Source organism: Herpailurus yagouaroundi, unplaced genomic scaffold (genome assembly GCF_014898765.1).
Source record: "Herpailurus yagouaroundi ecotype Mexico unplaced genomic scaffold, PumYag 29, whole genome shotgun sequence".
In the NCBI taxonomy this organism is placed as follows: domain Eukaryota; kingdom Metazoa; phylum Chordata; class Mammalia; order Carnivora; family Felidae; genus Herpailurus; species Herpailurus yagouaroundi.
Genome location: NW_024412377.1, coordinates 114,723,343 through 114,739,153, shown reverse-complemented (window position 1 = coordinate 114,739,153; position 15,811 = coordinate 114,723,343). Strand labels below are relative to the sequence as shown.

The 15,811-nt window shown below is 35.3% G+C and overlaps 1 protein-coding gene across 3 annotated transcripts in view; it reads left to right on the top strand.

Annotated features, from left to right (window-relative positions):
* Window positions 1-15,451, top strand: part of GPBP1 (GC-rich promoter binding protein 1) — a 74,678-nt gene extending 59,227 nt beyond the window's left edge. For all 3 annotated transcript variants that reach the window (XM_040452762.1, XM_040452771.1, XM_040452753.1), the window contains 4 exons: window positions 422-589; window positions 1,037-1,224; window positions 7,751-7,853; window positions 13,916-15,451. In XM_040452762.1, the coding sequence (XP_040308696.1) occupies window positions 422-589; window positions 1,037-1,224; window positions 7,751-7,853; window positions 13,916-14,074 (618 nt within the window). In that variant the 3' untranslated portion in view covers window positions 14,075-15,451. The remainder of the gene's footprint in view (window positions 1-421; window positions 590-1,036; window positions 1,225-7,750; window positions 7,854-13,915) is intronic.
* The last annotated feature ends 360 nt before the right edge of the window (window positions 15,452-15,811 follow it).

Below are 15,811 nucleotides of genomic sequence, written 5' to 3'. Positions count from 1 at the left end.
TTTTTTTTTAAAGAAAAGTGTTTTGGGGCACCTGGGGGGCCGAGTCGGTTGAGTGTCCCACTTCAGCTCAGGTCATGATCTCGCGGTTCGTGAGTTAGGCCTCACATCGGGCTCTGCCAACAACTCAGGGCCTGGAGCCTGCTTTGGATTCTGTGTCTCCCTCTCTCTTTGCTGCTCCCCTGCTCACGCTCTGTCTCCCTGTCTCTCAAAAATGAATAAATGTTAAAAAAAAAATTTATAAAAGAAGAAAGAAAATCTGCTCATTCCCTGGGGTAGATAAAACATACAGGTATAGAAGAAAATAGACTTAAAATCAGTTTTGTATTGTGAATAAAGATGAAATAGGAAGTTGTGGTAGTTGTGAACTTTATATTGATACGCTTTGTCTACATGTTTATTAATATTTCTGAATTTTTTCTAGTGTAATCGCTCAAATTCCTCTTCACCTGTTGACAAACTTAATCAGCAACCTCGTCTAACCAAACTGACACGTATGCGCACTGATAAGAAGAGTGAATTTTTGAAAGCATTGAAAAGGGATAGAGTAGAAGAGGAACACGAAGATGAAAGTCATGCTGGCTCAGAGAAGGTAATTGAACTTGTAGTAACTCTTGGTTTGACATTAACATGTCATTGAACTATTTAGACAAATAATCATTTAAGACCTTTGAATAAACTTTATCAAAATAATCATCTTCCTGAAAGCAACACTAGTTTGTTTATTTGCATAAAGAATGACTTTCTTTCTGAAGCAGTTTTTGCTCATTCTGGTGTTCCTGTGCAAAAATGTTTTTTTCTGTTTTCCACATTGCCTATCTTCATCCTTTTGATTTGCCTTTGTTGAATAGTCATGAAGAAATAGTTGGAAAGCTTTGGGGTATCCTTCACAGCTTAAGTTTACATGGTCTGAGAATGTCTCCTAAATTTAATGATTATAACATTTATGTATTGTCTGGAAATGTAACAAGAGTCTATTAAAATTTTTAGCAATTGTATTCTCTATCTGATTCTTTTTTTTTAACTCCCCCTAAACCAGGATGACGACTCATTTAATTTGCATAACAGCAATAGTACTCACCAAGAAAGGGATATAAACCGAAACTTCGATGAAAATGAAATTCCACAAGAGAATGGCAATGCCTCAGTAATCTCCCAGCAGATCATTCGGTCTTCAACCTTCCCACAAACTGATGTTCTTTCAAGTTCGCTTGAGGCAGAACACCGGTTAGTATTCATTTTTATTCTTTTCTTTGTGTTCTTTACAGGATTTTGATATTAGTATGGAAACGTTGTGATCTATTTAACAGTTTCATTGAGTTATTTACCACAAATTTCCCCCATTTTAAGTGTACAATTGTATGATTTTTGGTATATTCAAAGTTGTGCAACTGTCAACACAATTTTATCTCCACTAAGAGAAATCTGTGCTCATTTGCATTTATTCCTCTCTTTTTTCTGTGTCCGAGGTAACCACCAGTCTCCTTTCTGTATCTATAGATTTGCCTTTGCTGGATATTTTATAGAAGTAGAATCATACTTTGGTGTTTTATGTCTGGTTTCTTTAAGTTAGCATATGCTTTCAAGATTCATATTGTAGCATGTGTCACTATCTTTATTCACAGTGCACTATATGGTTCTATCACATTTTGTTCATTAATTTTAATGAGAATTGAGTTGTTTGTACTTATTGATGATGCTGCTCTGAACATTCATGTACAAGTGTTTGTACTGACATGTTTTTAGTCCTTTTGGTGGTAGGTATTGGGAGTGGAATTGATATGTTTAACATTTTGAGACTGCCAAACTATTTTCCAAAATGACTGTACTGTTTTACATTCTCATCAGCATTATATGAAGGTTCCAGTTTCTCCATATTCTCACCACCATTTGTTACCATCTGCCTGTAATTTAGCCATTCTTTTTTTTTCTAATTTTTTTTTTAAGTTTTATTTGAGAGAGATAGCACAAGTTGGGTAGCCGTGAGATCATGACCTGAGCTGGCCCCTAGAGTCAGATACTTAACCAACCGAGCCATCTAGGTATCCCTAATTTAGCCATTGTAATGGAAATGAAATGAAGTGCTATCTTTTTGTGGTATCTTTAACATGTGGATAATAAGAGGTATCTTTAATACGCATTTCCCTTAAAACTGACAGTGATGAACATCTTTTCAAGTACTTATTAGCCATTTGTGTGTCTTTTTTGAAGAAACTTCTGTTGAAATAAGTCCTGAATCATAGGCATAATTTGCGGGTATCTTTTCCCATTGTGAGTTGTCTTTTCACTGTCTCAGTGGTACTGTTTGAAATAAAAAACTTTTGATGAAGCCCTTTTACCAATTTGTGTGTGTGTGTGTGTGTGTGTGTGTGTGTGTGTGTGTGTGTGAAAGAGTGAGTGAATGTTTGTCCTGCCTCCCCCCTTACTCTCCCGGCCTTCCCATAACTCTATAGTTAAGAACAGGTATTTTTTGTAGAAATGCCTTACCCTTCATGTGGTCTTGAAATAAACCACATGGTTTAGCATTAGTAAATGAAAGATTTGTGGCCTTCTGCTTAATTGCTTTTGATTGTTTTGTTTGTTTTAATTTTAAAAGAAGACTTTAGTTGTGTTACAGAAATATACTTCAACTGATTTAACTCCTCCATGAAGGGAGAAATTATGGCACCAAAACTTAAGCTCTTCTGCCATAGATACTAGGATTATTTTAGATTACTGTTCAGTCTACAGTTTTCATTTTTAAAAGCTTGATTCCATACATATTTATGCAGTTTGCCAGTACAACTTCTAAAGCAAGAAAATGCTAATATATGCAGTTGTATCATCATGTATTAGTCTGCAACTGCTTTGTGTAAGATGAAATTTAAAAAATTTTGTTTATTTTATTTTGAGGGGGAGAGACAGTTGGGCCGGAAGGGGCAGAGAGAGAGTGAGAAATTCCCAAGCAGACTCTGTGCTGTCAGCAGAAAGTCCCACGAGGGGCTCGAACTCAGGAACCTGCAGATCATGACCTGACCCAAACAAAACCAAGAGTCTGACGCTCAGCTGACTGAGCCACCCAGGTGCCCCAGTTGTCAGGTTTCGTTATATCATCAAGATAGTTTGAATGGCTCCAACTGATAGATTTGTGGTATCATGACTTGAGCAGAAGTCAGGAGCCGGACATCTAACCAGCTGAGCCACCCAGGTGCCCTTGAATTGTTGTTGACTAAAAATTCTTAACACCTTCTGGGACCAGGCTAAGTGTCAAGTGATACTTGTTAACTGCCTTAGTGATCAACTTGACTTTGTGTTTGGTTTAATGCCATTTCTCAGAGAATTTCATTTAATTCTAAGACAAGGGGAAGTGGGCTATACCTACTGTGGAATAACTTAAAAATTTATATTAAAGACTCCTTTAAGTCTTTGGTCTTTTTGGCCCAGTTCATTATTATTTATTGTCCTGATGATTTTGGTTCCCTTTTACCAAAGTATGTTCTGCTCTTTTTAGATGGCAGCTGTAACTATTGTATATTAGAATACAGGCATTTGTTTTGATTTTTATAATCCCATACTAACTTGGACTTCATTTTTCCTTAAAATAATTTAATTGGCTTATGATAAATGCAAATGCCCTTTTGATGAGAGTTAATTTAGCTAGATAAATTTCGAGCTGACTTAACTGGGTAATATCTATAAATTTCCTTGTTTGGGCAAACTATATTTTATTACTGTACATTTAGTATGAATGGATCAGTAACTACACTTTTTATTCCCACCCCAGTTGTAGAATTCCCGTTTACCTCATACTATATAGATTGTGACTGAGATTAGGCTGAGTAATGTCTGCAATGTCCTGTGATGCAGAAAATAATAGTAAGCATTAATTCCTTTTTTAGAAGATAGGCATAAGTAGACATTCCAGTATTTTTTCCCATTATTCTAGTATATCATCTTATATACCCCCTTTGAAGGTACTGTTCTGTAGTATAGGTATAATTTGTGACACAATTTCTCTATCAGGGATCCCTCTCTCTGTTTCTCTTTTGTAAGTAGTGCTGGTGCGATCATCCTTGTATTTATATCCGTAAAAATTTGTATAAGTGTGTATAAAACATTACTAGGAATGAAGTTGATTGGTCACATGGGCACACCTAATTAGACTCTGCTTTGTTAGTACCCAAAGATGTTTTTTCCACTTTCCATTTTTACCAGTAGTCCTTTAAATATTTCTACTCAGTTGATAGAAAAGAAGTCTTGTCCATAGAAAGGAAAGTATACAAACCAGACGTTCTAATGATAGTAAAAGATGAGTTTTCTTTTAGGGGAGATAAAGTATAGGCGATAAAATAAAGGTAAATTATTTACCTATAAAATCTCTTAAGACTGTGGTAAAAAAAAAAGTTGAAACTTAATGCCTTTTGGTTTTTATATATGCCTTCAGTATTTTGTAGCAAAAGAAAGTTGAGCCATACTTGTTTGAAAATATTCTTGATAACCCCGATACCTATAATGAGTGTTTTAATTTTAACACTTCATTATTATTTCTTCATTTGCAGACCTATTTAGTGTAGGAAGTATTTTGGTGGTTTCTTTGATTCATGAAGACTCCGGGAAGAGAGATTTGAAGTTCCACACCTCAATACAGTTTGGTCCTCTGGTGGTGATTAACAGGAGAAAATGGAGAGAATAGGGTTTAGGAACCAAGCTAAATAGAGCAAGAAGAGAACATTCTAAATTGGAATAAGCTGTAGCGGGGATGGGTGGGAACCCATGCTGCATAAGGAGATTATCAATGATGACTACTTAAATGAATATTTCATTATATATATGTCTTTTTTTTAAGATCTAATATTATTTTGTGGAAATGTTGTGTGTTCTAAAAAGAATTCCAAGTCAGTAAAAAGAAGTAAACCTACTACTACTTTGGAAACATTTTAACTTTTTAAAATGTTTATTCATTTTTGAGAGGGTGAGTGGGGGAGGGTCAGAGGATCCCAGGTGGGCTTGGTGCAGTGAGCCCAATCCAGGGATTGATCTCCTGAACCTTGAGATCATGACCTGAGTGGAAGCCAGAATTTTTTAGCTTGAGTTTTCTTTCTGCTTAATATAGTATATGTTGTGTATGTGTTCCACAGATAATATATTAATACATTTTTTAGGTAACAAAGTTAATGGCTTCTTCTAGATGTGGATTTTTATTTCTTTGAAAAGGAGGTGGTATTTCTTTTCCATGGCTTTAGATTTCCTGTAAACTTTGGTTCTTAAGTTGTGTGCATATTAAGTATTTACATTAATTGAATTTAACAAACCAGGTGTCAGCGATACAGATCACAAGGATGAAGATTGTGTTGCTCACATGTGTAAACTAAAATATAAAATGAAAAGTTATAGAAAATGTAAAATAGGAAAAATACGGTATTTTTAATTTGGTGTCAAGTTTCTTAATTACTTTTTTAAGTTGATTTATTATGAGAGAGAGAGAGAGAGAGAGACAGTGTGAATGGGGGAAGGGGAGAGGGAGAGAGAGAATCCCAAGCAGGGTCTGTGCTGTTAGAACAGGGCCACATGTGGCGCTTGAATTCAGAAACTGTGAGATCATGACCTGAGACAAAACCAAGAGTTGGATGCTCAACCAGCTGAGCCACCCAGGTGCCCCAGTTGTCAAGTTTCAATATATCATCCAGATAGTGAAGGTAGCTTGAATGTTAGAGGGGGTAATTGTTGTTAAAAGCATCAAATGAATTAGCACAAATGAGTGCCAGAGAAATTCAGGGGGAGTTTGGGGTAAATCTCATAGCTTGAGTACCAGTCAGAAAGTTGTAATTCAGAGCTAAATTAAATCTTTAAAGGTGAAACATTATCTTATTAATGTGGATAACTGGGTAGTCATTTTGGAAGAAGAGGGTATGAAGGGATGTTTAGGGTTGAATACATAATCTCATTTGTTTTAGGAGCAAGGAGTGGAGTATCTTGACAGGAGAGTATAGTCCTTAATGGAATTAGAGATGATGTTGAAGAGGCAGGGCCTTCCAGATTAGTCAAGCACTGTCATTGCTTCAGATGAAGAAATAGCTCAGGGAAGTGAAGGAATTTACCTTTGTTCTTTACCTGTTTGTGGCCCAAGTCTTCTGCTTCTAAACCTATGCTTTTTCTAATGTAAGGAATTTGAATTTGTGGTCATGGTGTAAAAGTTAAGGAGTTTGTTCTTGAGGAAGTGGAAAGCCATTAGAAACACTTAGTATGTAGTTATTGTGAAAGTGGTGTAAGGGTGATTTGGTAGTAGTTTGAAACAGCACAAGGAGAAACACTAATGAGAAGTAAAGGTACAAATTACCGTCACAGTATATTCCTAACTGTGGGGAAAATTATTTGTTTTGAAAGCTATTTCAGGAACAGTTAACAGTTACACCCTCTGGAAGCGGAAAGATGTGAGAATGGACATTTAGGAATACTTGTCTTTTATACAGTTTGAAATGACTTGTTTTGTTTGCATTATTGTTTGGTTAACATGCAGTTTTTAATAGTGAGACAAGTGAGTATCTAGCAAAAGTAGTTAGATTGCTTTACCAATCTAAATATGTAGACTCTGGACTGGATGGCATTGGGAATGAAAATACCATTCCACAGGGAAGCCATCTAGGTTAAAGAGTGAAGACTGTGTTGGAAAAGAAGTGTTAAGTGATTAAAAGGATAGTAATTAACGATGATTATGACATTTTGGTCTAGAGGGTTTGGTACAATATATACTAACTTGGGAAGCTGGAAACCAGAATTCTGTTTCCTTCTTTGCTGTCAGGTAGGCAAATTATTTTACTTCAGTGATCTTGATCTTTTTACATGTAGAATATGAGTGTAGTGTTAAATTGTATTCAGATTCTCTGAACATTGATATTCTGAGATTATTTGAAAAGGTACAGGACTCTTGTGGCAGGCTCAAGTTGAAAGATGGGTAGTCATAGATAGAGTAACAAATATTTAAGACACATAATTATTAGAAAACAAATTATTAACCGACCAATACATACTATATATATATATATATAAGAGGCTGAAACTTTGAAATTGTTGAGTCAGATGCATCAGCTATGACTATGGTGGTGGTGTTTACCTGAGTGGAGAAAGTGGTTGGTTCCCCCTCTCTCCCCTTTGGGATTCTCTTTGCCTAAGATGGAGGTATTTTCTTTAAAACATGGAAGGAAAAGAGAATAACCTTATGATTTTACTTACTTGGATCCTAGTTAAGAGTGTTTAAAAAAGTTGTCTTTCTGTTATTGTAGAGCATAATGCCAGTTTCAAATTGAATTATGTGTTAAGGTTGATTACAGGTGGTATCAACAGAAAAATACAGTATAAAATGCAAAGTAGGGGGTTACATAACCCAGTCTTTTGTCTTCAAAGTAAAAAACTTAATGAGTAGCTAAGAATGTGATGGATTGTTGTGGTGTTAAGGAAAATGAGGAGTATTGCTTTTACTTTTAGTGTAAGAATTTAGCAAAATTTTTTCAGTGTCTAGAGACCCTTTTGCAAATTTCCAGCCTAGAGAACCTCTGACAACAAGGTAAAGCAATTGTGCAATTTATTCTGAATCTTATTGGGGTTTAACCTTACTGGTTCATTTTCAGAAAGATTCAAAAACAGAGTAAAAAGGCTCTTTATGTATCTTGAGGACTGTGTGTAATGGATCTGGATGGTGTTTTCTTGCACATAATGTAAGTGGAATTATCTTACTTGGGAGAAGCTCTCATTTACTTATTTCCTGTCCTCTTTTCAGATTATTAAAGGAGATGGGCTGGCAAGAAGACAGTGAAAATGATGAAACGTGTGCTCCCTTAACTGAGGATGAAATGAGAGAATTCCAAGTTATTAGTGAACAGGTAAGAGGACCTGAATCATACAGGTTCATTTTAAATTGCCTTTTCTTAATGAGAACAACATATTACATTAAGCATTTTTTAAGTAATTTCCTACTTAGGAATTTATTAGCCATCACAGCATAGGTCAGACTGCACTGACAGTGTGGAGCTCTTTGTGAGACTGCGAGATCATGACCTGAGCCAAAACCAAGAGACAGAGACTCCCCAGGCACCCCGGAATTGCTTTTGTTTTAAACAGGTCTGCAGTGCTTGGGAATAAGTGTAAATAATATGTCTATGATTTGTCATGTTCCAGACTTTTTTAAAAAAAATAGTATAGGGATAAAAAATAGAAAACATAAGTAGCTTCCCAGATGGCTTCACCTTTTACCTTTTCCTTACATAAGAATATTTAATGCTCTAACACATCCTGGTTTTTTTTTTTTGTCTCCATAGTTTCCTTTTTGAAAGAGTATTAGGAAATGTTTGATAGAATTGGAATTGCTAGATCATATGGTCATCTGTGTTTAACTTGAGGAACTACCATACTATTTTTCCACTGTAGCTATACCATTTTACATTCCCACCATTGGTGCTCAAGAATTTGTTTGTTTGTTTATGGTTAGTAGCTATCCTAATGGTTGTTAAGTGGGTATCTCTTTGTGGTTTTGATATGCACTTCTGTATTGGTTAGTTGATGTTGACTCTTCGTGTACTTACTGGTCATTTGTGTATCCTCTTGGGAGAAATGTTTATTCAAGTACTTTGCCCATTTTTAAATCAGGTTGTTGCTGAGTTGTGGCATTTCTGTATGTGTTGTGGATTTTCAATCTTCTATGATTTACAAATAATTTTCTCATACTCTGTAGTTTGCCTTTTTTACTCTTTGGATTGTATTCTTTGATGCAAAGAAGCTTTAAATTTGATGTAGTCCAGTTTATCTCTTGTTTTCCTTTAGTTTCCTGTACTGTTATTGTCATATTCCAGAAATTATTGCCAAACTTAATGTCATGAGTGTTTTCTTCTTATTGTTTTGTAGTTTTGGTTCTTACATTTAGATCTTGGATCCATTTAGTTAGTTTTTTGTTTGTGTTGCAAGGACTACCTTAATTCTTTTGCATGTGGATATCTCAAAACTTTGTCAAAAATCATTTGAGTATGCATTGTCTCTTGAACAACACAGGTTTCAACTGCCTGTGTCCCATTTTATATGCACATTCTTCACAGTAATATACATGTATTTTCTGTTATGATTGTCTTAATGTTTTCTTTAGCTTTATTATAAGAGTACTATGTCTAATATATACCATACAAAATATGTTAATTGACTTTTTGTTATCTGTAAGGCTTCCAGTCAACAATAGGCTATTAGTAATTAAGTATGGGGAGTCAAAAGTCATACATGGATTCTCAGCTGTGTTAGGAGGGGAGTTGTTGCTCCTGACCCCTCCTGCATTGTTCAAGGATCGACTGTATATGAAGGGATTTATTTCTGGACTTTCTGTTCCATTGGTCTTTGTTTTAAAAAAAAAAAAAATTTTTTTTTAATGTTTATTTTTGAGAGAGAGAGCGAGAGAGAGAGAGACAGAGAGAGCTCAAGAGGGGAAGGGCCAGAGGAGAGGGAGACACAGAATCTGAAGTAGGCTCCAGGCTCCGAGCTGTCAGCACAGAGCCTGATGCGGGGCTTGAACCCACAAACTGTGAGATCATGATCTGAGCCGAAGTCAGATGCTTACCAACTGAGCCACCCAGGTGCCCCATTGGTCTTTGTTTTTATGCCAGTACCACATTGTTTTGATGATTGCAAGTCTGTAATAAGTTTAGAAATCAGAAAGCATGAAACCTCCAACTTTGTTGTTTTTAAAGATTGTTTTGGTGATTTGGAATCCCTTGAGATTCCATATCAGTCTTGGATGAGTTTTACTGTTTCTGCATAAAATACCTTTGGGATTTTGCTAGGGATTGCATTGAACCTGTAGATGGCTTTGGATGTAATATTCACTTCTTAGTAATAGTCTTCTAACCCAGGAGTATAGGATGCCCTTACATTTATTGGTCTTTTTAAAAATTTTTCAGCAATGATTTATATTTGTCTTGTGGAAATTTTTTGCTTTCTTGGGTTAAGTTTATTCTTTACACTTATTCCTAAGTATTACCTTTTTAATACTATGGTAAATAGAATTGTTAATTTCCTTTTCAGATTATTTATTGTTACAGAAACACAACTGACTTTTGTGTATGGATCAGTATACAGCTTTGCTATTTTTGTTCACAGTTTTTGTGTGGAATCTTGAGGGTGTTCTACATAAAAGGTCATGTCATCTGTGAACAGATAATTTTACTTATTTTCCATTTTTATATTTCTTCAGAATTTAAATTTTTTATTCAGAAGTTCTTACTGAGCCATGTGTTGTTCACAACATCGTTATGAAGTTAATGATGGGTGATAGTTGTGAAGGGTTTTTGGTCAAGTTTATTGTACTATATATTTTACATATAGAAGTTTGACTTTAAGTGTATGGTTGGCTGAGTTTTTACAGGTGTATATAGTTGTGTAAACATCATCTCTTTTTGCATTCAGTTCTTTTACTTCCAGTTCCAGTCCCTGGCGGACGTTGATTTGTTTTATGTCACCATAGCTTGCTTCTAGAATGTTTTTAGTAATTGAACCAAGCATTAATTATATAGTCATAGATTTGGCCACTTTCATGCTTTTGAAACTCACCCATGTTTGGTGAGTTACTAGTCCATTGTATGGATTTACCAGTTTGTGAATCTCTCTAAACAATTTGTTCTGAACTAGGAAAAGGCCATCAAGAGAAATCTACCAGGTGCTGTAACCTCGTGATAAGTACAAGGTAGTAGTTTCAAAGAATACAAATACTGTCTGACTGAGATAGTTGGCTTTAAACATTGTCATAACTGGGGCAGGTAGAGAAAATCTTACTAAAAATGTGGTAATAAAATATGACATAAGAATTTTGTGCATACTGTATGTTGGAGAGCAGTGGCATGTAAGTATAAATTTTTCGGAACCGATGATAAGGACGTGGATACGTCTGTTAATACGATATTAACGATTACCTCTCATTTGACATGTAGATGCCTGAAAAATCATTAGGGCTTGATACTGCTAATAAAAGGATTTATATTTTATTTGATAACATAGGAGCATCTGATTTCAAGCTCCTGTTTTTAAATTTCTCAAACACAAAATAATCACTATGCCCGAGATGTTATGGACTTTACATAGATGAGCTTCTTCATAGAGTGACAATTAAATGAGGGTAAGAAGTGTTCCCACATAAAGCAGAATGTGATAGTTTTCAAAATATTTAAGGTGAGGGCAAGAGAGAGAGGGAGAGCCAGCATGCGTGCATACGTGTCATGTAAATCCATCAGATGTTTCTTGAGTGCTTACTGCATGCCAGGCCCTGACCTAGAATGGAAAACCACAAGATTTTTGCCCACATAGAACTTCTATTCCTAGGATTAATCTAGGCATTAATTCCAGTTGTATTTTGGGAGAGTGTATCTGAGGAGTTGGATTTGAATTGGCCTTTGACAGGTAAGATGAGGGAATGACATTCCTTTTGCAAGGCGTGAACAAAGGCAAAAAGAGTAGAATGTATGTTGGGATTCACAGTTGTTGGAGCATGGGGCAGAAAAGTTATTAATGAAAGATTATGGTAACAGTAATAGGGTAAGTGTTAAGTCCTGGTTTATTCTAGGGAATCCTAGTTTGTTATTCTGCTATAGTTAGTAATAGCAAGTGCTCACTTTCATTCTCAAAAGTGCTCTTATTTGAATAAGTAACATGGCCTTCTAATTTAAGTAAAATTATATGAACTCTTTTTAAAATTAAAAAAAAATTTTTTTTTTTTTATTTTTGAGACAGAGACAGAGCATGAGCAGGGAAGGGACAGAGAGAGAGGGAGACACAGAATCTGAAGCAGGCTCCAGGCTCTGAGCTGTCAGCACAGAGCCTGATGCGGGGCTTCAACCACGAACTGTGAGATCATGACCTGAGCTGAAGTTGGATACTTAACTGCTTGAGCCACCCAGGCACCCCAAAATTATATGAACTTTTAATGCCTTCTAGCTGTTGTGCTAAGTGTATTTTTATAGCATTTGTATGAAGTAGGCACTGATAGTAGTCCTGTATAGATGATGAAACTAAGGTGCACAGAGGTTGTATAATTTTCTCTTGGTGGTAACAGTTTATTAGTAGTAGAGTTGGAAGTTGAGCCCAAATCTGGCTGATATCATATTCTGGGAGTTTAATCAAGATACAAGGTTGGAAAATACATTGGGGTCCTGTTATAAAGGTGCTTGTATGCCATGCCAGAAAGTTCTGAAGGTTTTTTAGGGATGTGAAACAGTCATTTGTACATGAGGAAGTACAGGTGTAGTGTGAAGTGTACCCTGGAAAACTAGAATCAGGATGATCAGTTGGGAATATATTGTAGTAATTAGAGGAGGGATAAATGAGGGCCTAAAGTAGAGGAATGATAGTAAGAAATGGTCTTGATGAGACTAAGATCTGAAATAGAATCAGCAGGATTTGAAATTTCAACCTATGAGCCGACTATTGTTTGATTATCAACAGAAATAAAGGAGATTTTTAAAAAGAACACACTAAGATGTTCTTGGGGCCAGTGCAGACATTTAGAGAAAATACATGTATGTTTGTTTTTTTTATCATCAATATTCTGCAGCTGATTGCAAGGTGTGGTAAGATTAGGCAGCGTTGATGATAACTATGTGAAAAGCAAGGATAGAACTTTGGGGGATGGGAAAGGTGTACCTTTAAAAAAGGGACAGAGTGTATTTGTAAATTTGTAGTCATCACAGTGGCTGAGAATACCAGAGGATACATACATAGGCCTTGGCTTTTCTCAGTAAAGATGGTAGGAGGTTATTTGTTCAAAGTGAAGGGGAAGGTAATTTTAAGATAAGTTCAAACTGTAGAATTTAGGTGGGAAAGAAAATCTGCTATGGAAAATAGAGAATTAAATAGGGTAAAAGGAAAATTGAAGGCTAAGACTCTAGACTTGTTATCTCTTGTTTGTCGGGTCTGTAACAAAAGTAGCTATCATGTAAGCAGCCCTTGTCATTTGGAACCTAACCTAATACAATTAAAAAAAAAGAAGCCCTCTAGAGTGTCAAACTTAAAGACAGTTTCCAATAATATTATGTAGCTGGATTTGGTCTTATAGAAGGTTGTATTTAGGGATTTTGGTGTAAATTTCCAGAGTCTCTTTTTCCATTAAAGAAATTCAAAAGACCAGAGTTAATAGAGTATATGTTAGCACTATTAATTTTGTGTCTTTTAATTGCTTCCAATTTGGATCCCCCCCCCCCCATATGTGATCTTTGGACCCTGTTCTTATTTATTACCATACTAACCCTTTTATTTCTGATTTCTCATTTTCAGAAAGAAAAGACTAGTTTTTTCCCCCTAGTATCAGAATGTCTTCGGTTAAGCAAAGGGTTCTATTTGATTTTGTTATTTTGTGCACCTTAACTTGAATACTTAGTACTGGAATAGTTAGTATTCTTCTAATTCTGCAAAGTGTGAATAAAGCGGTTTATAGGGTGTGTTAATAGCCTAGTTTGGTCAGAATAATAAAAACAGCTAAAGCTTTAATGGCTGCTGATTATTTTCTGGTTAACATCTGAAGGTATTTATTACAGCTTTCACTTAAGGAAATGAAAATTTGGGAATGCTTATTAGTGCCTTAACAAGTGATAGTGGCACTCACCCTGTCTGTATCTACAATCCATGTTCTTTCTACTATGCTAATACACACTAATTTTACTTATTTTTTGGTTTGATAGATGTTAATTGTGGTTCTCTCAAAGGTAAAGGTTTATTCCTGGGAAATATTTTTTAGTACAGTTGGATCAATTACCTATATTTAACTAGTTTTTCAGAAATGATACCATCTGGGATTTTCAGGGTAGAATACAATTTTATTAATATATTCATGTTTACTTTGAATTATTACAGTATTTTTAATTTAGAAGTTACCCCTGGAGGATAGATTGTTTATTTAATTTACTTATTTTTGATCTTTTAGTTACAGAAGAATGGTCTGAGGAAAAATGGTATTTTGAAAAATGGCCTGATCTGTGACTTCAAGTTTGGACCCTGGAAAAACAGCACTTTCAAACCCACTATTGAGAATGATGACACAGAGACAAGTAGCAGTGACACATCAGATGATGACGATGTGTGAAGGATTTCCTAACAGCTTTAGAAATTTTAGTGTGATACATCTCTCATGCAGTTTGGGGTGAATTGTAAAAATGAAGAACTATAATTTATGTAGTAAAATACCCCATTAGAAGATGATTTTTTTGAGGGACTTCACTATGAAGAAAACCAAGAATGTTGTGTTGGGCTGTGTTGAACATTATTTCTTTGTAAATGAATGTTGTAGAAATGAGGACTTTGGTTGATCCAACATTGACTATCTTCATCACTGCAGCATTTCTCTGACTAGCAATGTGACGATGTAACAAATGAGATTTTCTCATTTAATAATAAAAAATTGTGTAATGTTTTGCAAAGCTTCTGTCTTAAAATGTCCAGGTCTTAAGAAAAAAGGCAGCTTACACTGTTTGCTTGCAGAGTCATATCTTTTCGTACAATGGAAATCCTCAAGTCCACTTTGTGCGCCCGCCCCCCCCCCCAAAGGACAATGTAGCATGTTGGCTAAAACTGGAGCAAAGTGCACTAAAACATTAATTTCCTGAACTCAAGTGTTGTACTAGTCACCTTTTAAAACATAAATTGCTCTTTAGCCATTTGTAGTTCAGTAAACTTTACAGGAAAGACTTGACACACTTTCTTCCAAATTTTAAGAGACAATTTTCAAGAATTTTATTTGGGTGTGTTGTCAGACCAGGACTTTCAGACTTGATGGAAGAGTCTTGTGGGAAAACTTATTTTGATAAATTATTACACATGCAGAAAAACTGATCACACTGACTGGATCTGTCCACACATGGAAAATAAACTGGATTTTCAGAAGATTGTCGTTCTCTGTAGTGTTCAAGGTATTGGTGTCTAAACACAATGTGCTTTATTTACTTATTAAAACAAAGTTATACTTTCTTTATTAAAGATAGTGATTACTTTCTTAGTTTAGAAAAAGAAAGTTAATGGAAAATAGCCTTTTTATTATCAAATGCTTAACAAGTTTATTAAATGAATGAATGTTAAACAGTCACTTTATTTTTCACTTGCATATTACTTTTAGAATCATTTGTTTCATTGCTGACTGGAAGAGTAATTTGGCTCTGTATATTTGTATTTTGATTTTTCTGGTTTTGTTTACCTGCATTTGCTTTTAGCTTCCCTCATCCCATTTCCATCCATGTTTAAATATATGTTGATTGTAAAGAGTGTAATCTCAGAGCAAAAATGTAGGTTTTAGGTCAGGTTAAGCTAATTCTCAGAGTTTTTTCATGTTTTAAATTGTATTTTCTCAGAAGGCTGCAGTGTTTTTTGCTGCTTCTACCTCAGGATCCTGCCCAGACCCCCCCAGCTTTCAACAGAAGCCAGATTTTTTGTTCACACTGAGACTGATAGTGATGGGGAAATTAAAAAACAAAACAAAACAAAACACAGTTTTACCCCACAAAACCCAGAGGATGAGTTAGAGTGGTAACAAAGTGTTAGATCTAGCTTAAAGTTCTCTTTTAAATTACTATATAATATGCCACAATGCAATCTAGTCATCAAAAGTTAAATGTAGTGTTATGGCCACAGAAGAACTAGAGCTATGTTTTGACAAAGCTCTGTCAGTATCACATATTGAATGTTTGGGACTCTTAGATTGCACCATTTGGTTAACAGATTAATGAAATCTATCAGATGGAAAATGTATTTGGTAACATAAGCTAGAAGGGACCTGAGAAATTTGGTTTACATTAAAATCTACCTGTGTCCACGGAATAGCTTTCAGGAA